The 24,281-nt window shown below is 41.6% G+C and overlaps 1 protein-coding gene across 1 annotated transcript in view; it reads left to right on the top strand.

Moving 5' to 3' along the window:
• AMPH (amphiphysin) overlaps positions 1–24,281 on the top strand; it is a 285,388-nt gene that overhangs the window by 212,333 nt on the left and 48,774 nt on the right. The window contains exons 12-13 of the mRNA XM_033930240.1: positions 14,803–14,916; positions 19,856–19,879. Of these exons, the coding sequence (XP_033786131.1) occupies positions 14,803–14,916; positions 19,856–19,879 (138 nt within the window). The remainder of the gene's footprint in view (positions 1–14,802; positions 14,917–19,855; positions 19,880–24,281) is intronic.

The following is a 24,281-nucleotide window of genomic DNA, read 5'->3' as shown; positions in this document are numbered from 1 at the left end:
TCCCTCCTGCCAATTGGATGTAGGGGGGCTGTCAGGGGTGTTAGGAGGTAGTGATCATCCTTCCTGCCACGTGGATGGTGGGGGAGGAGGGGAAGAAGCATTGGGGTGTTAGGCAGGAGGGAATGGGCATCACTCCTGCTGGGCGGATGTGTGTGTTGGGGGTCTTCTGCCCCTGCCAGCTCAGCTGATCACGGCAGGTGTATTTTCCTCCTGATCAGCTGAGCCGGCAGGACTCACCAAGCCACGGATTGGATCAGCTCAGCTGATCGGAGATTCCTTTGCCATGATCAACTGATGGCAAGGGATCCCTCAGCAAAGACAGGCGGCCGAGCTTGCTATCTTTGCAATCAGGCAGCTGCAATTCTCTAACTGGCACTGATGACATGGGCATCAGTTAGAGGAAAGGGGGGATAAGGTGTCTGTTCTTTAAGACAAATGTGATTCTGTATAGGATGCCAGTGTGTGATTCTCAGAAAAAAAAAGCATCATACAGTATTTTTCACTCCATAAGACTCACTTTTTCCAAAGGGGGTTCATCTTATGGAGCGAATGTAACCCACCCACCCCTTTCAAATTGGAGAGAACGAGTCTACCTTTTCGGCGGGGCTCCATTGTGATGTTAAAAGGCGCAGGAGACTGGCAGCTATGAATTGGCCAAGAGAAGGGCACGGCTGGGGAGTGACATCAGGGCAGGGCGTGCGCACAGTAGCAGCATGCTGACCTCCCTTGTGGGCCGAGGCTCCGTTATGTCAAACAGTGCGCAGAGGAGCGCATTGCAGGCCAGACTGTGGGTGGGACGAAGAGGACTAGAGAGCATGGCCCTGTGTCCAAAGCAACAGTAACAGCAGTAGCCAGTGTGGAGCAGGGCCCCAGCGGTGTTCTCATTTTATCTTGACATGGCTTCCTGTGATCCTAGAAGCGTCATCGCCACTATCGCCAGCCCTCCCGCAGCTAGTACTACCGCCAGATGCGGTTAACAGGAACCAGACAGTATCGAGCTAAGGGAAAAGGGGAAGAGGCCGGTTTTGACAGCTCCGTGTCTGTCTCTCTCCCCTTGACCCCCGCCGCGCCTTCATCATGGTATTCCATCAGGCCCTACTGAAATTAGAAATGACTCTGCTCTATTTCCTCTTCGCTCCTCTGCAAACTAGCTCCACTGCCATGGGCAGGAAAACTTCCTGATCTCTCTCAGGAGGATTTGCACTACCCGCTTTCAGTTCCATCCGCGAAGTAGTGTAAAAAGGTGAGCATAAAAAAAGCAGGGGAAAAATCAGGAGTAGGGTTGAAATAGTCATGAATCTGTCAGGATAAAACCAATCTATTTAAGTTTGGTTTTGTTCCTTTGTGAGAGAGGGGTAAAAATGGATTTAAAAGATTGGGCTAATTTAGCCTGTTACCTTCAATTGAACATATATAAATTGCATTTAACTCCTCCTTCCTGGTTCCCTCACCTGTTATCTAGAATTTCTCTCAGCCCCCCCCCCTAAGAGTTCAGCACCTCTGTCTCAGATCCCCCACTTCTTTGAGTTCAGTACCCCTTAATCTCCCTTAGGTCCACCCTGCCCCTGTCCTTCAGACTTCTCTATTTTTCCAGCTGCAGTAAGACACTGCTTGGGCTGACCCCGATCCAACTACGCTGCATCCTATCTGACTGACACAATTTGGTTCAGAATGTTTTTTTTCTTGCTTTCCTTCTCTAAATCTAGGGTGTGTCTTATGGTCAGGTGCATCTTATGGAGCAAAAAATACGGTACTAATATTTCAAAGGCCATACTAAATGTTAAAAAAATCACAAGATATTTTTAAACTGTGTAAAGGGTCTCATTTTTCCAGACACTGAGGGGCATTTTTGATAGGACATCTAAGTCTGAGTTTGGATGTTTTGGGAAAGACATCCAGAAATCCAGTAGTGAAAACGTCCATTCTCAAAACAGCAATATGCCTATCTTTGTTTTGAGAATGAGCTAAGTAGACAATTTGGTCCGTAGTACGTCTAACTTTATGGTCCATTTTCAAATATAAAGACGTCCACATGAAAAATGCACAAAAGCAAGTTTTCATCTAGGCGTTCTTAGCAAACTATTCAGACAGCTAAGCATAGCAGAGGGGCTCTTCTAAGAAGTACTGCAGTGAATGTCATTAAAAATCCCAGGAACAGATGTCACTATAACTTGCTTATATTATATGGTGAACCCTCTAATACCCCCCCAAAACTTACTGTACCCACCCATATACCACAATAGCTCTTATGCTTGCAGGTGTTTTCTTAATGTAGGTATAGTATTTTGGAGGGCTCAGCATAAAATATAAGCAAGATATAATGACACCTGTGCCTGGTACTTTTAATATGAAATTCACTGCAGTACTCTCTGCTCTCTTCGCTCAAATGTCTGTGATAACATCTGAAGCTGCTTGGGCTGAGAACTTTTCAGCACCCCCTGGTAATAAAGGCTAGAATGTACATTTTTAAAACATCATTGGGTGGTGGGAGGGTTCAGTGACCACTGGGGAGTAAGGGGGGGAGGGGTCAGCCTTAATCCCACCATCTGGTCAGTTTGGGCACCTTTTTAGCATTGTTAAAGGTTTGCTTATGCCTGATGAGCATCCAAATCCTAAGCCTGCCCTAAGCCCGCCCGAAACATGCCTCTAATATGCTCCCTTAAGATTTGGATGCACTGGAGACAAAACAACCAGAAAGCCATCTAGAAAGTCTGTTTTTGAGAATGTCCACTTGAACGTTTTGACTAGTAAGACTAGTAAGTGCTGTCTTTCGGATATCTATCTTTTTAGAAAATGAGTCCCCCCCAGTGTATATACATTGAGGGTCTGATATTCAGATTGCGGGAGACAGCCAGCTATTTCCCATGGTTAGCAGCAAAACTGGAAATTCAATGCCAGCACCACATCCAGCAACTGGCATTGAATTTCTGAGTATTTTTTGGTCAGCTGAAATATAGCTGGCTAAGCTGATATTCATCAGCTGGCTGGCTAAGCCCTAGTGGCCAAAGATAGACCTATTTTTTATATAGTGCTAGACTCAATGAGTGCATTTCATTCAGCTATTCAAATACCAGTGATGTTTAGCCACTATCCCTTAGATTCTATAAAGATTATCCAAATTTGAATGCAGATCCAAGATGCACATGCAAATTAATTAGTTAACAAGCAATCAATTGATGGTAATAATCAATAATTAACATTAGTTGGCAATAATTAGGATTTGCATGTGCATCTACCTGCACGCTGTTCTATGATACTGTGTACCTAAATCTTATAGCGCACAGCTCAAAGTGGGAATGGGCGGGGCAGGGGCACAGTATTATTGAATAGTGTCACTTATGTGCTGAACTGCCATGAGCTGGGCAATAACATTTATACCAGGTTTCAGCTGGCATAAGTACCAGTGCCCAAGGATGGACGCGGGAATCTGTGCCCAGAGTGTCCTTCATAGACTAAAGCTTAGTGCTGGTTTTTATATAGCGCCAATTTTTGCGTGCCATTTCCTATCTGTTTAGCTATGTGGTTTAAGTAAGGACAAATAAATGCTGCTCTAACTTAAACTGCCTAGATGGGTAATTTTGTTAAAGACCATGGCGGTATATGATGGTTTCAGATTATGTATTGTATTATTCATATTCTTTATACACATCTAGGAGGGGTAAGGGGGGTTGGGTGGGAGGAAGTTTGGGTTGTTTTAAGAATTTGATGTAGTATGAAAGTGCTGTTTGTTTGATTTTATTATAATAATAATTTATGTTTATTTACCGCCATACCTAAGAGTTCTAGATATTTTCTTACACTTTGTATAAGTTATTATATAAAATCAATACAAATTATTTTAAAAAAAGAAGAAAAGAAATGCACAGTATTTTTCTCTTAAAGATGGGTTTGCAATGTATGCTTTGGGATATTTTATTTATTTATTTATGCTTAGTTTTTATATACCACTTATTGCCTATGTAGTTTACGTTCAGGTACTCAAGCATATTTCCCTATCTGTCCTGCTGAGCAATGGGGGATTAATTGACTTGCCCAGGGTTACAAGGAGCAGCATGGGTCCCGTGGTTTAATTTGAAGGTGTTGTTTTTAACCGCAATTATTTGAATAAACTTTGCCTGTATCATTGTACATGTTACTGCAGTTCTCCTTGCTTTGTTTTGTCTTCAACCCTTTTACTGCAGATTTTGTTGGTTCTTCCTTTTTTTGTTTGTGCAGCATGGGATTTGAACACACAACCTCAAGGTGCTGAGGCTGTAGTTCTAGCAACTGTGCCCTGATTATTTTATAGTGTAAATGCCTTTTGCAACTTTCTATTGTACTCGGCTAATATCATTCAGTTTATCAATAACGATGTAACAGTGCTGTCAGTCAAATCCTCATATATTCCTGTGTGTCACAGGGTCAGCAGCTGTACCCATATGCCAAAAGGATGCTATCATTTCTGTGCTCTTTTTTATGCAAATATTGTTCTGGATATGAATCTGAGATACTCTTGTGGAGAATATTATCAATCTGATCTTTACTTTGTGACATACAGGCAGTCCCTTGATTACAAACGTCCAACTTAATGTCAGACTCATACCCACAAATGAGGGTCCTGCTTCTCCCTTTGGTGTCCCAACGTGCCCCTCTCTTTTCCTCCTTCCCTCCATTCTGTGTCCCAAATTTATGCTTCCCTCCTGCAGGTGTTTACCTTTTTCTGATTGGTTCCCTCCTTCTCCTCCCAGCCACACTCGTTTCTAAATGCAGCCCGAGGATGATCCAGAAGCCTTCCCTCTGACATTAGAGGCACAAACTTGGGACACAGAAGGATGGGAAGGAGCACAAACTTTGGACAAAAGATGGAAGGAAGGAAGGAGGGGGCATGAACTTGGGACGCAGAATAGAGAGAGGGTGGGGGAGCATAAACTTGCGATATAGGATGGAAGAATGGAGGAAAGATGCTGAGATGGGGGACAGCACAGAAAGGGACAATTGTTGAGCATGGATGTATGAGTGAGAGGGAAAGAGAGATGGTGCACATGAGGAAATGAATAAAGAGGAGAATTGGTGGACATGGTGGTGGAAGAGGAGTAAGGTAGAGATGCATGAAGAAGAGAGATGAGAGGGAGAAATGTTGAATGTGGTGGTGGAGAGGGAACAGTGGGACAGATGAAAAGGGATGCAAGAGGGGCCTCAAGGAGGTGGAAAAGGTCAGAAGAATACTAGAATCAGACTTTGAAGAGGAAAAAGAAAGTTTTCCACTACTCTATGCTCAGAGGGAAGACTTCCAGGCCAACAGCGGGCAGGAAGTGCTGCCCACGGTTTTGTGAAGAGAAACAAGATCCAAATTGCATACAAATTCAACTTAAGAACGGTTTTAGAAATGGAACTCGTTCTTAACTTGGGGATTGCCTGTATATCATTATGGGCCCTTTAACTAAAGCTTAGTATGCACTAAAGGACATTAGCATGCTAAATGTTGTGCATCCTATTCTATAGGCCATAATAAGCTTTAATAAAAAGGACTCCTAAGGTGCTTATTTTAGAACTGTTATTTGTGTTTTAGATGTGTATAAACCAGCATGAAGACATTTATAGGCCCTGATTCTAAAAGATACTTAAAGTTAGGCACCTAGCTCAGCATACCTAGCTGATCTAGGCGCCTTATGGCTCCTTTTCCAAAGCTGTGGTAATCGCTCCATTGCCCGTAGGGATTTGATGGGCATTGGACCATTTGCCGTGCAGCAGCCACTACCGCAGCTTTGTACAATGGGGGGAGGGGGAGCTAATTATTTAAAAAGCCTTAATCAACGCCATTAATTAAAAATTGCTATTAAATCGACAGTAGGAGCCTAACTTAGGTACACTCATTTAGGCCAAGAAAACCATGGCATAAAGGGAGTGTGCCTGAGGTTTCAACGCTTGCCAGTGCCTAAGACCACTTTAGGCGCCACTGGGCATAAGTCTATAAATGGCGCCTAACTTATGATTGACACTTGCGCTCCTCAGTGCCTACATTTTAGGCACCGTTTACAGAATCAGGGCGTTATCTTGCATGAAGGCCTAAATGCCAATTTTATAAAACTGGGTTTACGTGTCTGAAACTGAAAAACATCTATCTACATTGGGGGCAGTGGGCTTAAAAATAAATGTGCGTTTCCCATTTCAGAAGAAGAATGCACATCTGTGTCAAAAAGGTTGACTTTTGGGGATTTATAGCTGATATCTGGGATATCTAGGTTTCAGAATGTCTCCCCTCCCCGCCTCCAGTAGGAAAAACAGGTTCAGGTTCAGTGACAACTTCGGGAAAAATAAATGCGCATATGTTTAACTCCAGCACATAAATGTCTATGTTGGTGTTTCATAACATAAGTGTATATGCACCCAGTTTGACCCATTGATATTTTAGATGTTTATGTTTCTAAAATGGGTGCTTCTGCCTCATGTAACCAGCTCATAGAGGGCCATTTCACCATTTATGTTAGAACATGTATTATCAAATATACTCCTTCAAATATTAAGTCATAGATCAACAACCCTACTATATATGGATTAATGCAGGAGCTGCACTTATCAAGCATGCAATAAAATCCCAAGCTAAGTATCATCTATATTGGGTCAAGAGATATGAATGAACACAAGTGTGTTTAGATGAGCACTAAATAAGAAAAAAAGAAGCATAAGGAAAATATATTAAATTTCACAAATAATTATTAAAAAATTAGAAAAGGTTTTTTTTAGACCAGTGATAGCCCGCATACAGTTAATTTGTCAAGACAAGTTCTAATAACTAGTCGCTGCGGGCACATGAGGTCTTTTTATCCCCCATAGAAAATACCTAGCATTGCATTACAGTAATGGTGCAAAGCAAAGTATACGGGATCAGCTCACTCCTGCATTAATCCATATATAGTAGGGTTGTTGGTTTAGAACATGTATCACACCAGCATTCCTCATTCTAAAATACTAGCAGATCTTGAGACATCCCAAGCTGGATGTCTCTGTTCCATTTTGCATATCCTTTCTAAAACGCCACTCCATCTAAATTGAAAGCTATCATCAAGACTGAGTGTTTTTCCTTGTGTAATGTGATGCTGCAGCTAGATGAGATTCCGACTGATTTGTGTCACAGCTGACAGATAATATACTGGCTTTCTCCTCTAATCTCTATATAAGATAATGATCTTTTTCTAGTCAGTTCATTAATATGCACTAGTTAATGTCATGACTCATTTTGGCAAGTTCTGTGAGAGGCAATATTTGCTGCCTTGGGGAAATAACAGCAGAACACTGCTGCGAAATGGTGTTGAACATTTTTAATTCTTGCCTGCTTGTTTTTGCGGGAATGGGGGGGGTGTTCATAATGTTTTCCAGTTCAACTGAAGGCATATTTCACAAGATTATACTGGATGTATAGGAAGATTGTTCATGTAAAGTGAACTCTCTTGAAAAATGACACAGTACAGTTAAGATTATGAGAGCAATTTTTCAAGAGCATTTCTTCAGGTAGACCTGAGGAAATGGGCTTTTATTTAAAAAAAAAAAAAAATTTACCCAGCTGATATGTGAAATATGCACATGTGTGTAAAGCCTGTTCACTCGTGTTTGTCAGAGACATTGTCAGGGCAGGGTTGGGAAGTTTGCAGAAACACACATACTTTCGAAAAATCAAAAATAGCTACATAAATGCAAATCCTTGACTCTTCCTGCCTTTGGGAACACTTCATCAAACAGTGGGCAATCCTTTTATAAGTGCATATTGGACGGGCAATTTTATGAAACCTATTTCGACTGGTAAAGCACAGTCTTCCCAGTGGCAATGCTTTTGAGAGTAATTGCATCTATTTTATAAAGACAAAATATGCATGTTTGGCAGTGAAGAGTAGGTGTGGCCTATGCTAATCCGTTAGCTTGTGGACATTGGTGCCTGCTGACCGATTAGCGCAGGATTAGCACAGGTGCCCTTACTACCTACAAAATAGGTGATGGTAAAGGCTCACGTGCTAATGGCCACATGCTAAGTGCAAAATTAGCGCTTGGCCTTTAATAGGAAAAGCCAAACTGTGACCATTATAGAGCTGCACCAGAACCCACACACTAAAAATGGCACAGGTCACTTTTTAGCACAGCCTAGTAAAAGGGCCCTATAATTTGGCAGGAGCAGAGGTAGAGTTGTGATGTGTGTGAGTATATGCTTCATTTCATCTCATAAAGCGTTCAAGCTTCCATGGGTGATTAATGATCCATCCAATGTTTACTTTGACTTGAACAATTTAATTATAAGATAGCAACTGTGGTACAATGTTCTACTTTAAGAATTAGACCTCATGGCCGAAACACGTGCCTGGTCTTGATTGTGAATAAAGATATTGAGCACCATAGGTCGCCTCTTTTCATATTATAAACAGCTTTGATCTATGCATCAGCTTAAGCAGTATAAATAAACTTAACTATTCTGTAATGGCACACATAACTTACAGAAAAGGGGCATTTTCAAAAAACATGTCAATCCAAAAATAAAGTCCTGTTCATAATGTCCAATAAATCAATCCACCTCACAGCTATAATCAAACAGGAAAACAGTCTAGACTTCCTGTTCAATTATGGCTGTGAGATGGATGTTTTTGCACTGAAATGAATAGCCATTTTCCAAAATGAACCATCCATCTGTTGAATAAGAGCAAACCAGGAATATGAACATTGTGGCCTCATTTAAAAAAATATGGCCACAGCGACATCCCTGTGGTGCAGAGGAGTAGCCTAGTGGTTAGTACAGTGGACTGTAAACCAATGGACACAGGTTCAAATCCCAATATAACTCTTCTTTTGTAAATGTGATCCCTCTAGGACCTGAAAAATACCTACTGTACCTGAATGTACTCCACTTCAATTACTTTCAGACTTTCAAATGTCTTATATATTTAGGTACAGTAGGTATTTTTCTGTTTCTGGAAGGCTCAGAATTATTTAAAGAGAAAGGGGAGGGAATTGAGCCTGGGTCCCTTGATTCACAATCCACTATACTAACCACTAGATGACTACTCCGACCTGCTTCTTATCTTGTTCATAATAGCTATAATACCTACAGCGGACACAGAGCCTAGTTTTCCTTTACAGTTTCACTTTCAGGGGACAGGGAGGGGACAGCAACCACTTGGCATTAAGGAGAAATCGTGCCTTAATCCCTCCAATGATCTGCTGCTCAATTAGAGCAACTTTTTGTAATTTGGACATGAGTGAAACAGGTCTAGATAAGTGTCCTTTTTAGACATTGATATTTCTTTCCATTTGAAAATCCCTGCTGGACATCCTACTTTTGGGCCCTTCCTAGCAATACACACTCACAACACACCTGCTATTTAAATGAACTGCAAATTATGACTTTCCAAACTCAGGATTTAAACTATTTTTTTAGCAGATGGATGTTTATAGGCATTTTAAGACATCCATCTGCTTTGAAAATGAGCACTATAGTGCACAAATGCAAGTAGGAGTACATAAGATCAGAGCATGAGCAAAAGGGTGGATTTGATTTAAATTAAAATTGATTTAAATCACTAGGCAGAAAGACTTGATTTAAATCATAGTTTTCTACAGAGTCATTCTTGCTGGTATAATCTTAATATTTATAACCAGATATCAGCATAGGCCAGTTCTTGATATACTGCTCTAAACAGCCCATTTAACATCTTATGGGAGCATTACTTTGGTTCCACCCATTCTTTTCAGAGCTGCTGCTGCAGCAAAATGATTGTTATGGAGATATATAGCAATTTCAATGACAGTAGTCCTTATTTTTGGGACACTGAAGTCTTTGGCTAGGAGGTGCATCATATGAGCACTGAAACCATATGTTATTAGCTTGGTGTTCTCTTCATGCTCTTCTAAATTTCTTCTCATCTTTGATACGTTTGCAGCATTGTCTGTGACTAAGCTGCATACTAGAAATTTTAATTTTTGCTTACTTTTTATTATAGCTTTTGTTGCTATTTCTTGTAAATTTTTTTGCTGTATTTGCATTTCCTGAGGTAGCAATTGTTTCTGCAAGAAAGACATTCCCTTCTTCTGTTTTTATACAAGCACATGTAACAGGATCATTGTGAATATTGTTCCACACATCAAGACTTACCAAAAAACTTGCATGAATGTACAGCCTCATGCCACATAATTAAAAAATAATCCTTATTTCATGATGAATAACTTTTGGACTATAATGTATCTTAAATAGAAAACTATCTAGATAGCTTTTACCTCATAAAAGCATTTTATTTTTTAAAAAATCCAGTTTCATATTTAAAAAATCTGATTTAAATTTTTTAAAATCTGATTTTTTAAAATAAAATATTTATTCGTTTTAAAACTTACAATAAGTGTGACATTGAGTTAAAACATTTTAACATTAAATAGAACACTTAATAATCAGCAATAATCCAAATCATATAACTTATCTCCCTCCCTCCCCGCCCTTCCATAGCAAATATAAAACATAAGTATCATATGATAAAATTTTTCCCATCATTCTTATATTGTTAAATAATAAACTAAAAATGACCCCCCCACACCTCCCCAGTATTGAACTTGTAAATTTAAGGGAAAAATTGTATCTATTCAGTACAATATTTTGTTAACAGCTCCCATACATCTTGAAACTTCCTTAAATACCCCTTATGCTCTTTCCATTTTATGTATATGGCATGCAGGCATGTCACAGAAATACCAAAGCCTCCCTTGTTAGAGTTGAGACTCCCCCACTCCCATTCCTCCTGTTGCATATACCCATTTTAACTGGTACTATCTCCCCAGATTCATTTTAAAAAAGAATTCACAACGTGTTCCACACACACAAAGCAGTTGCAAACATGCCAATGTAGGAAATCAAATCATCAAATCATTTGGCATGTCAATGAGGGCAAAGAGTCAGATATCTTCAAATAATAACAAGCTTTTACTTATAATGACAGGGGTCACCATACAAGAAATTACAAGTAATTGGAAAAATTGGAGTAGCTTGAACTATAATTTTTGGTGGAGCTCATTATGCCATATATATAAAATGGAAAAAAATCTGATTTTTTAATTTTTTAAAAAAATTGTTTTTTATACACCCTGATGGGCAGTTCTCTCAGTTTTACATGAAACTCATAGACTAGTGTAAATTATATACATGCTTACCAAATTTAGGTGCCTACAGGTATGCTAAGTCTATGATTGGCTGGTGTAACTGCAGGCATATCAATGTTAGGCATAATAATCAGGACTGTCCAAAGTTGGAAACGTGTCCTGTGCAACACGTCTCCTAGAATTCCTCTAATGCACACGCTCAGTTTTCTGGAAACTGTGCATGCATGGGAAGGGTGGCAGCAGCAATACGTCAACTGGCACAGGTAGGAAAAAGAGCTATTCTTGCCACTGGAAGGCTCCTGCAGCTAGAGGGGCTTGGAGGTCCCAACCAGCTAAGATATTTAATGTTTTGAGTTGCTGGGGGTAGGAAATGTGGAGCCCACATGTGCCCACCCAGTTTGCCCAGCGGCCCACCCAAAATTTGAGAACTGGCTATACCTTTGCTATAACTGTAGCATAAAACACATGTAGATCTAAGTCTGACTTAGGATTGACTAGAGAGAGGTGAACTAAAACTCTATGCACCTCGAAGACTGTGTGCAATTCTGGATCAAACCAACACTCTGAAGCAAGTGTAGTGAAACCAGTCAACTGATATCACTGATGAGTGAACCTGGAACTTCAAACACCCAAGCACCCCAACTGGTCGGTACTCAGTGGGGTTGCCAGGTGTACTCCTAAAGGGCTATATATTTATTTATGCTGAAAATATTTATGCATTCAGATTTAAAGATTTTGCAAAAGTACTTAGCTTGGCCCAATGGGAGCTCTGTCGTTTCACTGACATAGCTTCCTCTGGGGTTGAAAACTTTTGCAATCTGATTTACATTTAGGGCTCCTTTTACTAAGCTATGCTAGCGGTTTTAGCGCTTTTTTATTTGAATGTGCTGCAATGCCACACACGCTAGACGCTAACACCTCTGTTGAGCTGGCGTTAGTTTTTCCGCGTAGTGCAGGGGTTAGCGCGTGCTAAAAACGCTACTGCAGCTTAGTTAAAGTAGCCCTTAGTTTCCTGCTTGCCGGCACCTAACAACTGTCTGCACATATTTTCTGTGCTTCGGACATCGTAGGCTCAGCGAAATGGCAGAGCTCCCATTGGGCCAAGCTAAGTACTTTTGAAAAATCTTTAAATCTGAATACATAAATATTTTCAGCATAAATAAATATATAGCCCTATAGGAGTACACCTGGCAACCCCACTGAGTACCCCACTGAGTACCGACCAGTTGGGGTGCTTGGGTGTTTGAAGTTCCAGGTTCACTCATCAGTGATATCAGTTGACTGGTTTCATTACACTTGCTTCAGAGTGTTGGTTTGATTTGATTTTGGTTCAACAAGTTCTGTTCCGTACTAATTGCAATTCTGGATATAGCGGAATTAGAAAAGATACAGAGAAGGGCAACAAAAATGATAAAAAGGATGGGACAACTTCCCTATGAGGAAAGGCTAAATAAACACAATAACACATATAAACACAAAAACATGGCTGAACTAGATTAATACTAGGACTATTGCCTTCAGAGAATGGAGTCACCATCATCTGGGATATTACCATTCTAATTGGTAAGAAAAATACGAAAGCATCGCTAATAGAAATGTTAATACCAAGCAAATATTCCGTCCACCCACTACTACCATCACCACTAGCATTGGAAAAATGTTCTTTAGCCAACCAAACCTATTCAAATATATTTAAAACTCACAAAGAGCTTTTTAGAGCTATTTTAATGGCTTGAATGAATACAAGCTGCAATTTTTTTTATTTTGAGGCTAAGTACTTTGGCAGCTCTTTTCAACCATAATTGTGGAGTGCACACCTTTTATTCCAAAAGCAGTACAAGTTCCAGGAATGAAAATGAGTGAATGATCAATCCAATGCAAGAACAAATGGGATACCTATGTGGAATCCCTACGAGGTCATGCCAAGGGATAGGGTCACTAGGACTGAATGAGCGGGTCAGTAGAGTGACAGTATAATTACAATTATTCTTTAGGGGGTCAGTAGATTTAAGAGGGTGGGTAAATAGTGTGGGCAGACTTGATGGGCTATGGCCCTTATCTGCCGTCATCTTTCTATGTTTCTATGTTTCTATGAACACAGGAAATTAATACTTTTTAGGAACGTTGAAATAGCTCTGTCAGCCTAAGGTAGAAATGCACTGATGCACATACACCATAAATGAGGGCCAATCCTTTTCTGCATTCAGTGCCATTTACCAAGAGACCATAGGCACATTGAAAACTTTAGCAGTATGGGTCTTATGAGGAAGCCTTGGCGAACAATCACATTTAGTGTGATGATAGAAAAGAAGAGATAAGCTATGAGGGCAAATGTCTCTGAAGTGGTCTCTAAAAAAAACATTTCTGAGCACATTCAAATAGCACACAAAATTTCTTCTCATTATTACTATATGCTAAGTCGTTTTTGGATTTTTGTTTTGTTTTGGTGGTCTTACTATTCACTTGACATTCTGCACATTGGTACTCCTTTTTCTGGAGCCAAATGGAAACCCTAATTATGTGAGCCCCCCTCTGCTGCAGGAGGCATTGGATTCTTCGGGGAGTCACTGAGTATGTGTGTGTGTGTGTGTGTGTGTGGGGATAGAAGAAATCTGTGGGAGGAGTTGGAATCCCTGTGTAGGAGGAGGGATAAGTATAACAGGGAGAAGAGGAGTGTGATCAGGGCTTTTGGTTATCCTGATTCTCCCGCCAGAGCTCTAGGGGGGAGAGTGTGGCGCAGTGGTTAAAGCTACAGCCTCAGCACCCTGAGGTTGTGGGTTCAAATCCATGCTGCTCCTTTTGACCCTGGGCAAGTCACTTGTTCCCCCCCCCCCATTGCCCAAGGTACGTTAGATAGATTGTGAACCCGCTGGGAAAGATGGGGAAAAATGCTTGAATACCTGAATAAATTCATGTAAACCATTCTGAGCTCCCCTGGTACAGACAAATAAATAGTACTGAGGGAGACTCCTGAAAGTACTGACAGCTTGTGGAGGGAAAGTCCATATGGGTTTGCTAGAAGAGCAGACAGCAGAGTGTTCCAGATTGGCAGGAAGATTGCGTGGTCCCCAGGCTGAGAAGTGCAAGTGGGACCCGAAGAGGCTCACCAAGAAAACAACTGGTAACTGTGAGTGAGACCCTGCATACAGCAGAGCCTGCGTGGAGTGTTTCAGCTTGGCAGGAAAAAAAAGCTGAGGGAATAGGGTAAGATTCGGAGCAGGTCACTGCATGCTGGTACTAATGGAGTTGAATGAAGAGAGTGGGGAGCATACCATAATTAAAGTGTTCTTGAAGTGGCTTTATGATAAACAGCTTTGAAATCAGTGTCAGTATAAGTGAACTGTAAATAGTTGTGAAGTAAATCTGCAATCAAGTTCAAGTTATCAATTGCACCTTGGTTTCTGCTGATCCCTTGATAAGCAATAAGGTAGTGGCTGAGTGTGGTGATAGAACCCTGGAGAGTAATCCATCAACCTAAAAGATCAAGTCTGGCCCTGGCCTAAGCCTAGCTCAGAGACATAATGACTGTTCCAAATAAATTATTTTTTAAGGAATTAGTCAGTGCCCAAAGACTGTATGTGAGTGAGACTAGAGTTACAAATAGGCTCACAGTGTTCTGGGATGTTATATTTCATACATTTATCTGTTTGTACTCATTTTATCAGTTTTTTAAAACTTTGTGTTTTTAACATTTAATAGAATGAGGAACCTGATGCTAAGAAAGAGGAATCGCTACTAGATCTGGACTTTGACCCTTTCAAACCAGAAGTGGTTTCACCAGGAATAACTCAGACACATTCACCCATGTCTCAGGTACTACATTTGCAAATGTTCAAGCTGAGGTTTTAAATTATCTTAAAATGGACCCAGTCAGATAAGTTTCTGTGGTGTGCTGTTGTTTGGGATTCAGCAGATCTGGGTTTGATTTCCCATCCTTGGTCCTGTTGCTCAGGGTGGCTAGGGCTAGTTATTCTGCTGAACTAATATTTGCTGCAGTTTGGGGGATATTCATTGATGTTTCTCAATGGTTGCAAATGGGTCAGGCTTTAAGGATATCATTAATTAATATGCATAAGATTGATTTGCTTGCCTCCTAGTTTATACAAATGGTATACAAATTAATGGACTGTCTCCATGAAGCAGGAGGGATCCTCAGTCACTCTTGCCCATTGTTACTGGATTTTAAAAAAAATGGTATTCAAACAAAAAACACAGAGAGGGTCAAAGTACACCAAATAAATACGGAGCAAAAGCACCAAGAGCCTTAAAAAAATGGGACTGGTAACTTAAGACACTATCCTAGGTTTTTTTTTAAAGGTGCCAGTTGACCTAATTAATTGATTTCTAGGGAGTTACAGACTACTAGTACCTACTCTGTAACTCTGTGGGTCAATTTCTAAAGATGAACTGTTAAACCAAGTTCTGGATTAGATTACAGCAGATGTAGGTGATCACTAAGGTCACATGATACAAGAGATGGTTTCTGGCAAAGAGAAGTATCCAGGTTTCTTCAATAGCTCCAAACAGCATGAGACTAGCAAGAATCAAATAGGGAAGAACTTGCAATGAAGCAGTACAAGGAGCTGGGATAGAAGTAGACACATGTCAGGCCCACCAGAAACTGCTGAACTACCAATAAAGAGGAATGAACTATGTAATCTTACTAGCAAAGCCTAAAAAATAGAGAGAGAGTATAACCAGAAAACAGGCTAAGCACATTAGCAATTATATCAGAGTCTGCACTAGTTTCAAATAGTGGAGAAAAAAGACCTTAGATATCTTGCTCCAACATGTCCCAATTCCACGAGACTGAATATATTTTTTATAAAGGAGCTTTTCCAGTCATTGGTTAAAAAAAAACAAAAAAAAACCCTCCACTTTAAGTACTCCCATCTATTGCAGTGTTCTACAAAATTGCAAAAATGTGTTTTTAAGCACAGTTTTCATAGATATAACCCCTTATTTATATCAGTTGAAAAAAAAAAGTTCAGCTGCATTCTTCATCTGGCTTTCACAAAAAAGCCCTACAGCAGCCCTGTTTCACCTCCAGCTTTAACAAGGGCTATGACATTAATTCTCCATCAGCAGTCTTCGCCTAACACAAAATTCTTCACCTTCACAAAGAGATTGCACCAAACGGCTCAAAACACAGAAAGAACCGATCCAGGAAAGGTACTCTTTATAGAGTTTCAAAAGGGACATATGATATCCCAAATGGCCTGGAAGATGCACATGAGAGGCCACTTAATAGTTCAAGCTATTGAACTTTATTGGGCGTTCATCCTTTTAAGCCTATAGGACCACTCTTGGTATTTATTTTTTTTAAACCAATGGGACTGTATCTTGGACTACTCTTGTTATTGACCTTTGCTTTTATCATATATATGTATGGATTTTATTTAACACCCCACACCCCCTTTTACAAAACTGTAACATGGTTTTTAATGCCGGCCATGGCGGTAACAGCTCCGATGCTCATAGGAACTCTATGAGCGTCAGAGCTGTTACCGCCGTGGCTGTCGATAAAAACTACACTACGGTTTTGTAAAGGGGGGGGGGGTAGTAAATGATTTTAAATGTTTTAATATGATTTATAATTAATAAACATTGCATTTCATTTTTCCTAATACATCCGGAAACCATTGTTCCACTTCTTGTTGTTTTGTTCATTTTTGACTCATGAATGGTCCTATGAACTTCTTTCTGTGTTTTGACCTGCATTAGGGGGTCTGAAAACAGTGCTATGGATTAATGGGTGCATAAAGATTAGTACCCATAGGCGCAGGTTTATAAAAGTGCACTAAGCAGTTAACGTGGGTTTTAGTGTATGCTAACCATAAATGCAGGCCTGTATTAATAACAGTAATTAGTAACTATCTTGCATTAACTGAAAGATGCAGGATGGGGTAGGTATTGCAGCTGGCCCAGCGAGGTATCAAAGTATTCAGTTATGCAGATGACTTCACAATCATTATCCCGTTTAATGCGTCTCCCTCCGAAATCACCCCCATAACAACAGAAGCGCTAAACCTGATGGAACAATGGACCACAGAATTCAAACTGAAGCTCAATTCAGACAAAACTAAATTCTTTATAGCCTCGCCACACGCACATAATACGACAAAATCAGTACGCATTAATAATCTTAACTACCCCATTCAACCAACGATGAAGGTTCTGGGGGTAATACTAGACCAAGGTCTAACAATGAAAGACCATGTAGACTCCCTAATCAAAAAAGGGTTTTTCACTCTCTGGAAACTTAGGTCCATTAGAGCATACTTCAACGCTTCAGCTTTCAGAATTCTAGTACAATCCCTAATACTAAACCACCTTGATTATTGCAACATTACCCATCTGGCAATCTCCCAGAAGCAAATGCAGAGACTACAACTAATACAAAACGCAGCAGTCAGGCTGATTTTCGGGCTGAAGAAGTCTGATCACTTAACCCCTTCCTACCGACTCCTGCACTGGCTGCCAATGGAGGCACGAACGAAGTTCAAGCTGGGATGTCTCTGCTTCAAGGTATTACACGGTCTAGCCCCTAAATACATAACAGACCTCTTCTCATTCCCAACCAACAGACATGAGAGAAGAACACACCTGAAATTCGTCTCCCCACCGGCTAGAGGATGCAAATATAAGAGATACCATCAACAACTTCTATCGTACCAAGCAGCCTTATGGGGCAAAGACCTAGAAAAATTAATTACACACACAAACAAATACGGAGAATTTAGGAAACACCTAAAAACTTACCTGTTCTCGAAATACCTAGGGAACGAATCAGGACAATAGTCCCCCTTCGTAACACCATCCCAAAACCAAACTTGTAAACTGTTAACCCCTAATCACTAACTATGACTACTCCGTTCAATTTATGGAATTTTTCTAATTCTTTGTAAGCCGCATGGCCCTGCAGCATATGAACTGTTGTTATCACGATTAATGTTGTTATAATCAGATGTACACTGCTATACTCTGTAATTCGCTGTCTGTACAATTTCTCTTTATTGTAAACCGCCTAGAAGTCGCAAGATTGTTGGCGGTATATAAGAATAAAGTTATTATTATTATTATTATTATTATTGGACAGGGTATCAGCAGTGATTGGGCATGGACCGCATATTGCAGTCATTGCATGCTGTCATATGCATAATTAGCAGAAGTGCATGTAATGCCACCTCAAGAGGTGACAGGCAGAGGCGTAGCGAGGGTAGGTGGCGCCCCCCCCACACCCTTCTCTTTGCCCCCCTTGCGCCTTCCATGACCCCATTCCCCCGCTCCTTCCTTGCCCCCATGCTACATGTGTGTCCTTCCCCCATACCTCTTTAAATCATTGCCAGTGTGAGCAGCTTCTATGGCCTGCTGATCGTGCCAGCATTGGCTTTCCTTCTGACGTCATTTCTTGGCCTCGCAACCCGGAAGTGATTTCAGAGGGGAGCCAGGCCAGTGCGAGCAGCAGGCCAGAGAAGTTGCTCACACTGGAAAAGATATAAAGAGGTTTGGGGGGAAAAGAGGGCACGAGCATGGCATGGGGGGGCGGGGAGGTGCCGGTGTCCCCACCAAGATGGCACCCAGGGCACTCTACCCCATCCCACCCCTTACTATGCCACTGGCATTAGGTACATCAGCACTGATTGTGCTTGACAGTAACTGGTAGTGAACTTGTCAAAGGGAATGCTAGACATGCCCCCAACAGTTACCACACAGCCTTTGCACTTACTATGGGTTAATTTTGGCTGTTATGCCATAATGCCCCGGAGTCCATATATAGCGACTAAAGAGGTACATGCAAATTTGACCATATGGCCAAATTGCGAACAGAACTTAATTGTTTACGAAACCAATCAGCACTATTGGCCACTAGCAAGCAATTTATCGGTACCAATTGGCACTAATTAGAATTTACACACACAACTTTCTAAGGGTATTCTATAAAGTAGTGCGCACTGTTATAGAATGTGCCTGACCCATGCAGAATTTAGGGGCGGACATTTACGCTAGGTTGTAATTAGAATCAGAAAATAATATTAAATATTGAACTAGGCCAGTTACTGGGCAGACTTGCACGGTCTGTGTCTGTGTATGGCCGTTTGGTGGAGGATGGGCAGGGGAGGGCTTCAATGGCTGGGAGGGTGTAGATGGGCTGGAGTAATTCTTAACAGAGATTTTGGCAGTTGGAACCCAAGCACAGTACCGGGTAAAGCTTTGGATTCTTGCCCATAAATAGCTAAGAAGAAAAATTAATTAAAAAAATTTAAATTGAATCAGGTTGGGCAGACTGGATGGACCATTCGGGTCTTTATCTGCCGTCATCTACTATGTTACTATGTTACTATGACATAAATGGCTGCACCTAAATTTTAGTCATGGGGCTGGCCACTACGGGTGTTCTATATACCGTGTCTAATTTTACGCACGGTTTATAGAATACCACTAAGCATATTTTTTTTATTCCACAACAATTTTTCCAGTGCTATATATAGAATTTAATCCAGTGTGCAAAAATGTACTTCCCTTTAGTAAATTGGCCTTTTTTTAACCTAGAATCTAAAGGCATTTTAAAAGAAATAAACTTTGGGTAAATGTATCATATTTCCTGTTCTCTGGTGCCTTTACACTTTTTGTTCTGGATTTCTGTATGGTGTAATACCAGTGCACTCATGGAAAAAGTTACTACTTAAAAATATAATGATGGTTATCACTCATTTCAGCTAGTCTCATGTGCTTTTCTTTATCTCTTCAGACTCTGCCGTGGGATTTATGGACGGTAAGGCTGCTTAAATATTTTTGGCTTCATCAGATAAATTAAAACACTCTATTGTTGTATCCTGAGACTGCATGTGACGCATTAATTATTTCTTAGCTAGGGTATTAGTAACCGTGCCAAGAAATTTCAACAGATAAGAGGCAGGCCCCTTTATCTCCTCCATCCCATCCCTCCTAATGAAACAAAAGACTGGTAGCTGGCTTATCTAGTGCTAGGAGTATTACACTGACATAATTCTCTGGGCGTCAGCACATAGATCAGATAAGAGAGATACCCAAGCACAGGTATAAACCCAACAACACAAGGTTCTATCTTCTCTTAGTATCATAGGATTATTTGAATTTGCTGCCGTGATGTTTATGCCTGTCTTACACAATTGTGCCAAATAAATAAACAGAACAACATGGCCACTCTTTCAAAGGACCCTTTTACTAAAGAGCTTTAAGCGCTGAAAGGACAGTTCTATAAACTAGGCCCATTGCGCATGTAAACGTTTAGAACACTAGCATATGCACATAGGTGTGCACTGACACATATTTATGCCAATACACCACCTGAGTGCTATTCTGTAAATACGCAACTATCTTCCATAGCACTTAGTTGCAAGGAGGGTACATATGGCGGAGCATGGGTAGGCATAAGCAGGATTTTCACTTATGTGCCTAATGTACAGAATGCTGCCACATGTGGGCACTCATATTTATGCCAGCTTTATGGCTGGTATAAGAGCAGGCATGCCAATACTGGGTTACAGTCATAGGGCCAGATTCTCAAAAGGGTGCCTAAAGTTAGGTACCCAACTTAGCCCCCCCCCCCCTTTTTTTTTTTTTTTACTAAGCCGCAGTAGAGTTTTCTATCACAGCCCGGGGAGTTAAATGTGCTGCTCCAATGTTCATAGAATTCCTATGAGCGTCACAGCATTTAGTGCTCCGGTCCGCGGTAGAAACCTCTAATGCAGCTTAGTAAAAGGGGGGGGGGGATTAATTGGCAAAAAAAACCTTAATAACTTCAATAACTGAAAAAAAATTAATTGGGTGATAAGAACCTATCCAATTCTATAGAAGGTAGGCACCTAGGCCCTGATTCTATAAAGGGCGCCTAAATCATGCCTAACGTTAGGCATGCTTTACGCATCCAATCTAAGTAGTTAATGAGCCAATTAAAGGTCTTACTAGGTGGTAATCGGTACCTTGGCATCCAAAGGATGATGCCACTTTGTAGATGCAACCACAATTTCATGTTTAAAATAGAGAGCTGCACGGGAACGGGGATGACGGGAATCCCGCGGGACCCGTGGGGATCCCGCGGGTTCCCCCTTTGGGTCACGGGGATCCCGTGGGGACGCCCCCTAGGGTCGCGGGGATCCCATGGGGACGCCCCCTAGGGTCGCGGGGATCCCGTGGGGACGCCTCCGAGGGTCGCGGGGTTCCTGCGGGGTTGGATCGCAGTGCACTGCAATCGAGCCGCGAGAGTAGTCTTCTCCTCCTTACCTGCACTGTCGCAGCACACAGCCGAACGGAAGTCTTCCCGATGTCAGCGCTGACGTCGGAGGGAGGGCTTAAGCAAAGCCCTCCCTTCCTCCGACGTCAGCGCTGACATCAGGAAGACTTCCGGTCGGCTGTGTGCGGCAGGGCAGGTAGGAAGAAGGCAATGGCGAACGAAAGAGGGGGGAGGGGGCGGTCCGCCCCGAAGAATGTGCACAGCTGGTCAGGTCCCCCGATCGACCGACAACAGGCCCGGCCGACAAACCTCCCTGCCCTGTAGCCGCGAATCTAAATTACCTCTTACAGCAGCTTCAATACTCCAGCTGCTGTAAGAAGGTAATTTAGATTCGCGGCTACAGGACAGGGAGATTTGTCCGACCGGGCCTATTCTGTTGTCAGTCGGGTGCAAAAGCGCCACAAAGGTGGAGGCAGGGAGGGAGGAAAGGTGGAATGGAGAAGAAAAGACGCTTAAGGGGGGAGAAGGCCGCTGAAAGCACTGGGGAAGACAAAGGGGTGGAGAAGGACGCTGAAAGGACATGGGGTAAACGGGAGGAGGGGGGGAAGGATGCTGAAAGCACATGTGGAAGACAGAGGGGGGTGAAGGACACTGAAAGCACTGGGGAAGACAAAGGGGTGGAGAATGCCACTGAAAGGACATGGGGAAAACAGGGGTGGAGAAGGCCACTGAAAGGAAATGGGGAAAACAGGGGGGGAGAAGGCTGCTGAAAGGATATGGGGAAGACAGAGGGGGGAGAAGGCCGCTGAAAGGACATGGGGAAGACAGAGGGGGGAGAAGGCCGCTGAAAGGACATGGGGAAGGCAGAGGGGGGAGAAGGATGTTGCCTGACAGGACATGGGGAAGATGGTGGGGGAGAAGGACACTGGAAGGAAATGGGGAAGAGGGAATGGGGAGAAGACCCTGGCAGGGAAGAAGACAGAGGTGCCAGACTATGGGGGGAGTGGAAGGAAAAAGATGGGTGCCAGACCAATTTGGGATGGGGGAGAAAGGGAGAGGCACAGTAACAGAGCAAATGGAAGACACAGAGAGAAGAGAGGCAGTGGATGGAAGGAATTGAATGAGAATATGAAGAAAGCAGAAACCAGGCAACAAAGGTAGGAAAAAAATTCTTTTTTTTTTTTTTTGCTTAAGGATAAAGTAGTATATTAGTTGTGTTGATAAAAATTTATAAACATTAGAGGCTCTGGTAGAAACCCGTTTACAAAGTATGTATTCTTCCCAATTAATATTTCCAAATTAATAAAGTCTTTTTGCTTATTTTTAAATGGGTTTCTACCAGAGCCTTTAATTCAGTAGCATAATTAAATGAAATAACTATTTCTGTAGTTTATAGGGACGGGCGGGGACGTAGGGGATTCCTCGCGGGGACGTAGGGGATTCCTCGCGGGGACGGGCGGGGACGGAGGGATTCCTCGCAGGGACGGGTGGGGACGGAGGGATTCCTCGCGGGGACGGGTGGGGACGGGTGGGAGTCCTCACGGGGACGGGTGGGGACGGGTGGGACTTTGGCGGGGACGGGTGGGGACAGGTGGGATTTCTGTCCCCGCGCAACTCTCTAGTTTAAAACTCGCACCTAACTCGTGCATGGAATAGGCATTGTTTGGGCAATGACTCAATTTGGACATCCTTTGATTTATTTGCATAACACTGAGCGACCTAGGGCGTCCATATCATGCCTATAATGTAGGCGAATGAAAACCAGGTCTACTTTTAAGCTTAGTTTGGGCTTCAGAAAGACCTGAGTTATATAGACGGAACGTAGGCACTCTTTGGACGTTCTTCCGTAACTTAGGCACAGTTTGGATGTCCTTAATGCGATCTGCTAAATAGCGCTCTGGGGTTTTATTTTTGCCTTATTAAGCTCAAAATACATTTAATAATAATTAATTTTCTTATATATCGCCCCACCAGCAGTTCTGGGCGGTTCACAACAAGAATAAAACTGAGCAGTTCAGCGAATAATATAATGAGGCACCACATAAACAGGGCACATCAAAACAGATATTTTGCATGCAAAACCTATTTTTGTGGACAAACATCAATGCTATTTGCTAATTCAAGGAAAACATCCATTAATTGAAGCACAACACATGAAAAATATAGTTTTAGCTTTCTTGCTAAAAAGCTTATCTTTTTTTCTGACTAAGCAGTGCTCCAATCAATTCTTGAAAGCAAAGAAAGCACATGACACAAATATATAGTTTGCGTGCATAACTTCATTTGCAAAACCTTAAGAACAGAAAAAAAACAGATATACAGACCTTAGCATGGCTTCTACTTCATTGCAAATGGACATTGTCTGGACGTCTAAATCTCACCTAAACCTGATTCTCTAAAGGCCGCCTAAAAGTTAGACGCCTAAACAGTGCTGAACGCGATTCTACAAAGTATGCTTAATGTAGGCCCCTAAACGACACCTACTTTTAGATGCATTTTGCAGAATCAGGGCCCTAATGCTTAAGTGGGTATTTCTATGGGCGGAATGTGACTTAGGCGCCACTAAGCGCAATTCTCCCAAAACAGGTGCCTGAAATGTAGCCCTTTAAAACCCTGACCTACATTTCTAGTGCCTAAGTTTTTACCTAATCCGAATTATATGGCTGTTAATTTAATATAGTAGGAATAACAGTGATAGATATTAAATAGTCACAAGTTCCCACTATTCATTACTTTCTTCGGAAACCAGTCAGAAGTGGCTATTGTCATACAGACAATATCAAACCAGATTGCTCGTCGTCATCAGTCCCACATATTTTAAACATTACTTTCTTTGACTTTCATTCAAATGACTCTTTAGATTTAAATTTAGAAAACGTATCTGATAATCAGAAAAATCAATTTGATATGCTCATTATCGGTGCCGATTAAGTTTTATAAATAATTAAAAGGTAGATGCTTA

This window comes from Geotrypetes seraphini, chromosome 2 (assembly GCF_902459505.1).
Source record: "Geotrypetes seraphini chromosome 2, aGeoSer1.1, whole genome shotgun sequence".
NCBI classification, from domain to species: domain Eukaryota; kingdom Metazoa; phylum Chordata; class Amphibia; order Gymnophiona; family Dermophiidae; genus Geotrypetes; species Geotrypetes seraphini.
Note: the sequence above shows the minus strand (reverse complement) of the source record. Positions and strands in the feature narration are given on the sequence as shown.